At 48.1% G+C, this 9,796-nt stretch overlaps 2 protein-coding genes across 2 annotated transcripts; both read left to right on the forward strand.

The window, feature by feature from the left end:
* Window positions 1–200: 200 nt before the first annotated feature.
* Window positions 201–2,209, forward strand: LOC123425137 (probable glutathione S-transferase GSTF1). Its single transcript, XM_045108814.1, has 3 exons — window positions 201–486; window positions 635–683; window positions 1,672–2,209. The coding sequence occupies exons 1-3, from the start codon at window positions 331–333 to the stop codon at window positions 2,160–2,162; spliced, it is 696 nt and encodes a 231-aa protein (XP_044964749.1). The 5' UTR covers window positions 201–330; the 3' UTR covers window positions 2,163–2,209.
* Window positions 2,210–8,390: 6,181 nt separating this feature from the next.
* On the forward strand, window positions 8,391–9,514 carry LOC123407356 (probable glutathione S-transferase GSTF1). The gene is made up of 4 exons (XM_045100472.1): window positions 8,391–8,428; window positions 8,509–8,699; window positions 8,780–8,828; window positions 8,925–9,514. Exons 2-4 carry the CDS (start codon window positions 8,547–8,549, stop codon window positions 9,404–9,406), a joined length of 684 nt encoding a protein of 227 aa, XP_044956407.1. The 5' UTR covers window positions 8,391–8,428; window positions 8,509–8,546; the 3' UTR covers window positions 9,407–9,514.
* The last annotated feature ends 282 nt before the right edge of the window (window positions 9,515–9,796 follow it).

Consider the following 9,796-nt stretch of genomic DNA (forward strand, 5'->3'; position numbering starts at 1 on the left):
TATAAGACGTATTTACAACCAAGAACTAAGAATCATCCTCATCCATGGGGAGGATGAGGGAGAAGAAAGACTCGAGGAAGAGGAAGAGAAGCGGGACCCACCGTCTTTGGGGGAGACTTAGTTTTTGATACGGTGTGCGTATGACAGTGGGGCCCATGCCAGTCGGCGGTCGTCGTCGAAACTTGAAAAGGCCGCCGTGCGCTGTGGACTGGTCATGCTGTATGAGAAATCTGATTAGCTCTCCTCTCTTCCTCTGCAACCCACCTACCTTTCTCCTTCCCTCACCTTTGAGCTCCTCTCTCAGACTCAGAGAGATAGAGAGAGAGAGAGATGGGCGGCGGTGCTGTGAAGGTGTACGGGGTGGGGGCGTCCCCGTTCGTCGCGACGGTGCTGCTGTGCCTGGAGGAGGTCGGCGCGGACTACGAGCTCGTCCCCCTCGACATGGCGGCGCGTGAGCAGAGGGCCGAGCCCCACCTCTCCCGAAACGTACGTCGCTTCTGCTGAGCGAGCTCAACCATCAACCACGGCACTCTACCTTCTTAATCCTGTTTTTCTCGTGAGAAGTTTCATTACTCAGGTCAGGTGCTCCAATCTTCTATCTCATTCCATTTTCTTGCATGCTTCGATCTTGCAGCCTTTCGGCAAGATCCCGGTGTTAGAGGACGGGGAGCTGACTCTCTTCGGTATGAAATTCACACACTCGTCACAAATCAGACCATATAGGCATGGCTTCCAAATAAGTCACCAACTTATAAATTAAAAAATACAAAAAGTGACTTATTTTCTCAGACCCAATTTAGGCCCTGTTTGTTTTAAAAGTCCCGAGACTTTTTTTAGTCCCAACTAAAAAGTCTCTAGTCCATATCCGTTTATTTCTATGGATTAAATATGGACTAGAGATCATTAAATAACATGTATAAAGACTATGTTACCCTTAGTAATATAGTAGTAGTTATTAAATGACATTCTAAAAGTAGGGACACTGTTGAAAAAAATGTCAAAAAAGTTTTAAAAAGACTCTCTCAGAGGGACTTCTTATTTTAGTCCTAAATATCCCTTTTAGTCCCTAAAAGTCCCTCCTGTTTGTTTCATATGGGACTAAAAGGAATTTTTTTTAGTCCGTACACCAGAAAGTCTCTGGAAACAAACACCCCTTATAAGTCACCCCAACTTATAAGTCATAGGTTGTTTCACCCCAACTTAAAACTTATAAGTCACCCACTTTTGCATGGTTAGATGACAACCTAACATGAGTGACTTATAAGTCACTAGTTTTAAGTCACCTGACTTAGGCCCTGCTTGGTTTCAATAAGTCAGGTGACTTATAAGTCCGGTGACTTAAAACCAGTGACTTATAAGTCAGGTGACTTAAAACCAGTGACTTATAAGTCACGGTTGTCATCTGACTTATAAGTCACATTTTCATGCAAAAGTGGGTGACTTATAAGTTTTAAGTTGGGGTGAAGCAACTTATGACTTATAAGTTGGGGTGACTTATAAGTTGGATCTGTTTGATAAAATAAGTCATTTTTTGCATTTTTCGCCTTATAAGTTGATGACTTATTTGAAACCAGGGTCTTATTGAAACCAAACAGGCCCTTAATCAAAACCTCACTCACTTAAATCTTTTGTCTTAATCATTTAATCCTCTAATCGGTCATGTGATCGCAGAATCGCGCGCGATTTCTCTGTACGTGCTCCGCAAGCACGGATGGCCAGGAACCAAGCTGCAGACCGCCGATCTCCTACGAGAATCTTGCCTCGAAGAATCGGCCATGGTGGACGTGTGGACGGAGGTGGAGGCCCACCAGTACCAGCCGGCCATTGCCAGCATCGTCCAGCAGTGCGTCATCCTGCCGTTCGTCGGCGGCGCGCGAGACCAGGCCGTCGTCGACGAGAACGTCGGGAAGCTGGAGAAGGTCCTCGACGTGTACGAGGCGCGGCTGTCGGCGCACGCCTACCTCGCCGGAGACTTCTTCAGCCTCGCCGACCTCGTCCACTTCGGTATCACCTACTACCTGGTGGCCGGCACCGAGTACGCGACACTACTGGAGTCGCGCGCGAACGTGTGGGCGTGGTGGGGGCGGGTCATGGCCCGGCCGTCGGTCAAGAAGGTGGCGCCGCTGATCCACCTCTGGTTGAAGCCATCTTTGTCTGCTTAAATGGAACATCGTACATTTTCCGTCATCGGAAAGTAGTGCTGCACCCACCTTCGGTGTACCCATTAAGTAAACAATAAATTAAAAAAAATATCTAAAACTCGGTGGATGTAACCATGAGCAAATGTTTTAAAGCATCTTCAACAGCCGCGCTCGCAAAAAGGTAGTTTTAGCACGCACAACGCGGCGGATAGCTTCAGCGGGCGCGCAAAAACGGCGCGCGCGTCATTTTCAGTTCAGCGCGCTGGCCGAAACGCAATCGCACGCCCCTTATTTGCTGCGCTAGCTCCCGCGCGCGCGACTCTCCCGCGCTCGCTCCTCCTCTCTCCCGCGCTCGCTCCTCCACTCTCGCGCTCTCGCTCCCCACTGCCACCCCCATCCGGCCGCGCCGCCGCCGCCGCTCGCGTCCCCGGTGACCGTTCAGGCTCTCCTCGGCCTATCCCCGCGCGATATTTGTTTGCATTATTTGTTATACTGAACGATAAACTATTTGTTTGGGTTGTAATGACTATTTATTGTTGATTTATTTTGTTTGTTTGATCGTTTTTGCTCCTATTTTTTGAAATGTACATGTGGTTTGTGCGTGTTGCGCGCGCTGCTGGAGCGGCGCGCGCTGCATTATAGCGCGGCCGTTGGAGCCAGCGCCTATCCCCGCGATAAACCAGCCGAAGCGCGCGCGGCAAACACATTTTTTAGGCGCGGCGCGAAGCGCGGCTGTTGAAGATGCTCTGAGCTTGCAAAGTTTGGTCACTGAAAAGATCAAATGGTCTCCATACAAAACGAAATACAAATAATGCTCTGCACTGTTCATATATTTTCAACACAAACTTTGTCTTTCTGTACATATTTTCTAGGATGTTATTTCGTCACAAAATTTTGTAAGCACGTAAAAAGTTTGATCATTATCACATTGATAAAGTTTCAGAATTTTTAAAAATATTTTACTAAGTTTTTAATCGTGCATAGGGATGCAATGTGTGTGGGTGCAGAAAAATCATTCTCAGGCTTGCCGTGGGATGATATCGTATTTTTTCGTTTATATGTATCTTCATTGGGTTTTCGTGCATGGATCCACATGTCAGTGACACATACTCGTTACCATTACTGTAAAAATTATACTCCCTCCGTCTCAAAATAAATGTCTTAAGTTTAATATAATTTTATACTAGAACTAGTATAAAGTTAAGACAATTATTTTGAGACGGAGGGAGTAGCTACCAAGTCCTTTCGCGTTGGTCGAGTACGAACATGGAATCATGACAAAAGCTTTGAAAGCCGAGAACGGCTCTCAGCAGGTAGCAGGGCACGGCACACACGCCAATCGTTACCAAGCGTATGAGAGCATCTCCAAACCGCGCTTCGCGCCGTGCGCAAAAAATCTATTTGCCGCGCGCGCTTCGGTTGGTTTAGCGCGGCCGTCAGCGTTGGCTTCAACGGCCGCGCTATAATGCAGCGCGCGCCGCTTCAGCGGCGTCCAAAAATACAGCGCGCGCAGCACGCATAAACCACATATACATTCGAGCGACAGCGAGCGCTCGGACGCTATTCCTCGGACGAGGAGGCGCGTGAGGGCCGGCGGGACTAGGAGGGGGTGGGGCGGAAGAGCGGCGGCGCGGGGATATGCCGGGGAAGCGCCTGAACGGTCGCCGGGGGGCGCGGGCGGCGGCGGCGGCGGGGATAGGTCGGGGAAGCGCCTGAACGGTCCCCGGGGGGCACGGGGATAGGCTGGGGAAGCGCCTGAACGGTCGCCGAGGGGCGCGGGCGGTGGCGGCGGCGCGGCCGGATGGTGGGTGGGAGTGGGAGAGCGAGCGCGCGAGAGTCCAGCGCGCGGGAGCTGGCGCAGCAAATAAGCGACGCGCGATTGCGTTTCGGCCAGCGCGCTGAACTGCATATGCCGCGCGCGTCGTTTTTACGCACCCGCTGGAGCCACCCGTCGCGTTGCGCGCGTACTAAAACGACCTAATTTGCGACACGATACTAATTTAACGCGTTTGTTGAAGATGCTCGAGGGTAAAGTACTCGGCAAACAGACCAATCTCGGTTTATGAGACGTATTTTCAGATTCCTTCTCTCGGCACGCAGCAAATAGGTGCCATGTGACACGGTCGTTTGCGTTTGACTGGTTATTGATCTACAAATCATCTTTGTCGAGATTCGTGGTCCATTTACTCGACAAACGTATTTACGAAAATACTTCTTCTATAAATTAATATAAAAATATTTAGATTACTAAAATAGTATTCTAAATGCTTTTATATTTGTTTATGAAAGGAATACGTTTTTGCTTGGCAGTAAATGTTTGCCGAGATCTCTATAACACATACTCGGCAACATAATTACGAAAATACTATTTTCCTTCGTAGTAAACTTTTGTCGAGCTCTCTCAGTGATGTAATCGGTAATATATCTATGATTTATTTTTCCTTGGTAGTAAATTTTAGCTGAGCTTCCTTTGCTGCCACTCGACATAGCTCTTCTCGTGTTCTCAGGTCATGCCACGTGTCCGTGTTTCCCTAATGTCATAGTTCTAGGAAAAAACCAGAAAAAAGAACCTAAGATTATGTTGGACGTACCGTTGTCAAGCAAGGCTCTGGGCGAAGGTGAAGAACCTGGCAAAATCTTTGCCAAGATATGTTAAATGTACTTGAAAAATAGTTTGAACCTTCGCCATGTGCTAGTATATGAATATCGGCGAGCATGGCACGGCTCTGGGCCAAGGTGAAGAACCTGGCAAAATCTTTGCCAAGATATGTTAAATGTACTTGAAAAATAGTTTGAACCTTCGCCATGTGCTAGTATATGAATATCGGCGAGCATGGCACGAGAGGTGTCGGCCTCGAATGTAGACAGTTTGCCAATTATAAGGATAACTATTTCGATAAATTTTAGATCGCAGCAAAAATCCCGTGACAGGTGTTGGTCACTCATGCGTTGGATTTTGCCGAGTCTTATGTGTTGGATCTTGGCAAAGACGGTGTTTCGTCAAGCAATGAATGCCACATGCCCGGCTCTTGGGCATCTAAGTTCGCCAAGTACCAACGGAAGGCGCTCGACAAAGATTCTCGTCATGCAGCAACCGTTGTCTTCGTCTGGTCCATCAAGTGATTTCTTTTGCCGAGTACCTACCAAGGGCTCCGCAAATGTTTTGTCGAGTCCCCGATGGATGGCCCTCGGCAAAGTGGGATTTGCCTAAAGGGTTTGGGCCGAGTACCCTTAGCCGAGAACTATACTCAGCAAAGTTTGTGACGAGGAAAGCGACTTTCGCCGAGCTTTCAAGGCACTTGGAAAACTTGAAATTTGCAATAGTGTATGTTTTTATAACTGTGCTCAAGGCATCTTTTATAATCATTCAATGATAGACTATACCACACACATATTTTTTTTTTACAAAAACCTTGTGAAATATATCATAGACGTTTCTTCTTCTTTCAGAATTGGGTGTGTTATTGTGCCATTGCACACACTTCTTCGCCGAAGCGTTTGCGAAGTGTACATCACAATAATTTTGGGCTAGCGTATGTGATAGGTGTGTCTTCATAGCAGCATTCCACAATAGTGATCGGTCACCCTTTTCATCGTCGGATGAGAGCGCTAACGACCGTTAGACGAAATCTCATACAAATGCTTGAATTGTTGTCTTCCCTGCGCAGAGTCTGCACTTGAGTTCAAGGATCGTCGACCGTTTGCGCAGCCGGGGCACAACCTCTTGCAGCTCCATCCACGACTCCCAGCACGTCGGGGTCCCAGCTCCTCGACATGTGGTTGTAGCACCCATCCCAACTTCTATGCAGCTCTGTCGCCATTGTTGCAGCTCCTAAAGGCCATGGTTGCAACACGCATCCCTCATGTATCGACGACCTTGCAACTCCGGTCGTCACGTTGCAGCTCTGCCTCATTGCCGGTTGCAACTCCCTTCATCATGGTTGCAACATGGTTGTTGTTGCTTATTGTTCGTGTTGTCACCGGTTGCAGTTCCCGACTGCGACCGATCCAACATCTCAATGTGCCGATTGTAGATTGTTGTAGCATCTTCATGGCGCCAACGTGTCTCGGGCGCACCACTGGTTGCAGCTCCGCCATGGACGGTTGTAGCTCGTCGTAGCAAGGTTGCAGCGTCGCCATAGCGTCGAAGTGGCTCGATTCCTTCGCCATTTGCACCTGCACATTGCTAGCATGTTGTAGAAGCACAATCACATACTGGTTTCAATAGCATCATATATGCCGGTTCCAGCAGCCCCCACGGCCCCATGCTTTTTGCACCTCCGCATCGCCAGCGTGTCGTAGAATCATGACCATGTGTCGGTTCGAGCGTCGTCATATACTCCCTCCGTTTCTAAATACGTGTAATTGGAGAGAAGTAGCGAACTAGACTAGTTCTCCTCAACTACAAGCATTTAAATATAAAGGGAGTATATGCTAGTTCCAGCAGACCACACGACCCCACACCGGTACCACCACAGTTGGTCGCCGCCTCTCGTCACCGAATGAAGCATTGCCTCCACCATGCGGTGAGGTGGTCGAGCTGTCTCACATCAGCCCCACTATAGTAGTGGTTGCTTGTGCGACGGGAAAGCAGGGGATGGAGGGGATTCGAACGGATATGTGCCCTATGAGGTGTGGGAAGTAGGAGAGTTATGGCGGAGCTATGGATTTGGTACGTGGCTCGCTAAAGGAGTAGAATTTTTGGTGCGTAGGTTTGCCGAGCATGACAGACCCGAGGGAGACGCGTTGAGAGATGGAAGATTAGGCGAGTAGGGTGAAGGGAAAGAGATGCGTGCGTAAGGGGAAGAGGATAAGGCGATTGTGGATGTGGTAGTCGGTGTATGGGCCCCATGGTGCGATATGGCAACCATGGGAGCGACCGCCACACGCACCAGATCGACCGCCCGATGTAAAACATTACCCCTCACCACCCTGTCGACCTCAACAACTGAGAATGAAGAAATTTATTTAGAAGGTAATGCAACATCCTCTTCAAGGATGAACAAATTCATTTTGAAGGTAATGCAATTTACTTTTTCTTTTTTGCGGATAACAATATACATTATCTAACACTTGTTAAGGATTTGGAGAACTTAACTATTCCCTCTATACCTAAATATTTGTAATTTTAGAGAACTAGTCTAGTTTTCAATAACTACAAGTATTTAGATACACACGAAGTATATGAAGTCGCAATTCCTTGAACAAGAAGGAACGTCGAATTATGAAATAAGTCATCAATCAAGAACAAAAAGAAAAAAGGGGGTGATCCGCGCCGGCGCGCCGGCCCAGATTTTCGGCCGGCCGCGCGCGGGCCGCAGGATCCACCAACCCCGCGTCGTCGGCACCGTTGGATTCGCATGCAATATTTTCCTCCCTATGCAGCAAAATTTCGATGCCATGCAGCAATTTTTTCAACGGTTGCAACAAAAAAAATTTGTAGCAAAAAAATATCTACGTGATCGTAGCAAAAAAACGAAGCTGATGGTACGTGGTAGCAAAAGTCAAATGATGGTTGTAACAAAAATTTACGTGACGTGTATGCAACTTTTTAGTGAACGGTTGCAGCAAAACATGATGCCGGTTGTAGCAAAAATTAACACGGTTGTAGCAAAAAGTAAAAAAACATTGATTGTAACAAAAAACTAACGAACTAGAGTTGCAACCAAACGTATATGCAACTTTTTTACTGAGACAAAATATAGTAAAAAAACGCTTGCAGCAAAAATGACGCAGGTTGCAACATATTTAGATGAAAAATATTGCATCCATTGACCGAAGAAGCGCGCGGATGGCAAAAATGTTCCAAGGGCCCACGCGCCAGGGGTCGACCGACGCGCGGGTGGGAAACGATTCCCAAGAAAAAATCACTAGGTTGACCATAGCTACACCAAATCTTTTTCTTCACGGCGACAAGACCACGAGAAGAGTATTTGGGGCGAAAAGGCAAATCCCGTCGAGGACCACTATTTGGTTATATTATCGTATGTGTTTAACTATGGACAAAGTCACAATTCCTTGGGCAGGAAGGAAGATCGATTCATGAATCAAGTCAAGGATAGAAAGAAATTATAACTTGGTTGACCGTAACCACACCAAATCTTGCTGAGATCATATCACGAAAATAGTACAGTACCGTCTAGACGATTTGGTTATATTATCTTCCTTGCAATCACTCCCATCACATGTATAAGTTGGGTTGGTCAAAGGTCTGCTTAAACCTGCACTAATCAGTACCAAAAACAGAGCTGCTTAATTACCGCTCTCTGTGTGAGAGAGAGAGAGACATAAGCTGTGCAGGTGTGTGAGAGGGGGAGAGAGAGAGACAGAAGCTGTGCAGGTGTGTGAGAGGGGGAGAGAGAGAGACAGAAGCTGTGCAGGTGTGTGAGAGGGGGAGAGAGAGAGATGGGCGGTGCCGTAAAGGTGTACGGAGTGGGGGCGTCGCCGTTCGTTGCGACGGTGCTGCTGTGCCTGGAGGAGATGGGCGCAGACTACGAGCTCGTCCCCCTCGACATGGCCGCGCGCGAGCAGAGGACCGAGCCTTACCTCTCTCGGAACGTATGTAGAAACAGAGACAATTTACACCTTGATGTGTATGTTTCTATCTCGCTCCATTTTCATATGTTTCAATCTCGCAGCCATTCGGCAAGATTCCGGCGTTGGAGGACGGCGAGCTGACTCTCTTCGGTATGAAATTCACACACTCACTAACGAATCAATTCACAGCACACAAACTGTAATTAGATTTTCGATTTGATCCACACGTCGTTAATATTACCTCAGAATCGCACGCGATTTCTCGGTACGTGCTCCGCAAGTACGGAGGAACCAGCGCCGCCACCGATCTCCTGCGGGAATCCAGCCTCAAGGAATTAGCCATGGTGGACCTGTGGACGGAGGTGGAGGCCCACCAGTACCAGCCGGCCATCGTCAACGTCGTCCGGCAGTGCGTCATCCTGCCGTTCATCGGCGGCACGCGCGACCAGGCCGTCGTCGACGAGTACGTCGGGAAGCTGGAGAAGGTCCTCGACGTGTACGAGGCGCGCCTGTCCAGCTCGCCGTACCTCGCCGGGGACTTCTTCAGCCTCGCCGACCTCGTCCACTTCGGCTTCACCTACTGCCTCGTGGCCGGCACCGAGTACGCGTCGCTGCTGGAGTCGCGCGCGAGCGTCATGGCTTGGTGGGGGCGGATCATGGCCAGGCCGGCGGTGAAGAAGGTGGCGCCGCTCATTCACCTCGGATTGAAGCTATCCTCGTCTGCTTAAATTGAATAATATAATTTGTAAATTCCGTTTATATGCGTATTTCAGTTGGATTTTACCACGTTTCATGTCAACGAACACTGAGAAATAAATGTTTGTTTGTTCTAAGTACTTTCTCTGTTCAGAGTGTAAGACTTTTGTCATGCATTATCAACTCTTTTGGGTTCAGTTCTTAGTAGCAGGTTCTAGAAAATCTTGGTTTGAATAATCCCAAGAAGAACCCGATTTGCCTTTCAAAACCACAGAGGATTCTACAGAATCCTTGGTACAATCCAAAATGCCCAACAAACTTGAATTTATACAGAATATCAAGATTTTGAGAAGTCCCTCAAAAGAAACGTTTTGAATTAATAGGGTATCCTATTGGGCCAACTAGTGGTACTCTGGCTGTAA

Source organism: Hordeum vulgare, chromosome 1H (genome assembly GCF_904849725.1).
Source record: "Hordeum vulgare subsp. vulgare chromosome 1H, MorexV3_pseudomolecules_assembly, whole genome shotgun sequence".
Classification (NCBI taxonomy): Eukaryota; Viridiplantae; Streptophyta; class Magnoliopsida; order Poales; family Poaceae; genus Hordeum; species Hordeum vulgare.

What these genes read in the sequence shown, in the direction of transcription:
- LOC123425137 (XM_045108814.1), top strand. Translation starts at nt 331, where the DNA reads ATGGGCGGCGGTGCTGTGAAGGTGTACGGGGTGGGGGCGTCCCCGTTC. An exon ending in AGCCCCACCTCTCCCGAAAC is followed by an intron (nt 487 to 634) that starts GTACGTCGCTTC and finishes TCGATCTTGCAG; the next exon opens with CCTTTCGGCAAGATCCCGGT. An exon ending in CGGGGAGCTGACTCTCTTCG is followed by an intron (nt 684 to 1,671) that starts GTATGAAATTCA and finishes ATGTGATCGCAG; the next exon opens with AATCGCGCGCGATTTCTCTG.
- LOC123407356 (XM_045100472.1), top strand. Translation starts at nt 8,547, where the DNA reads ATGGGCGGTGCCGTAAAGGTGTACGGAGTGGGGGCGTCGCCGTTCGTT. An exon ending in AGCCTTACCTCTCTCGGAAC is followed by an intron (nt 8,700 to 8,779) that starts GTATGTAGAAAC and finishes TCAATCTCGCAG; the next exon opens with CCATTCGGCAAGATTCCGGC. An exon ending in CGGCGAGCTGACTCTCTTCG is followed by an intron (nt 8,829 to 8,924) that starts GTATGAAATTCA and finishes ATATTACCTCAG; the next exon opens with AATCGCACGCGATTTCTCGG.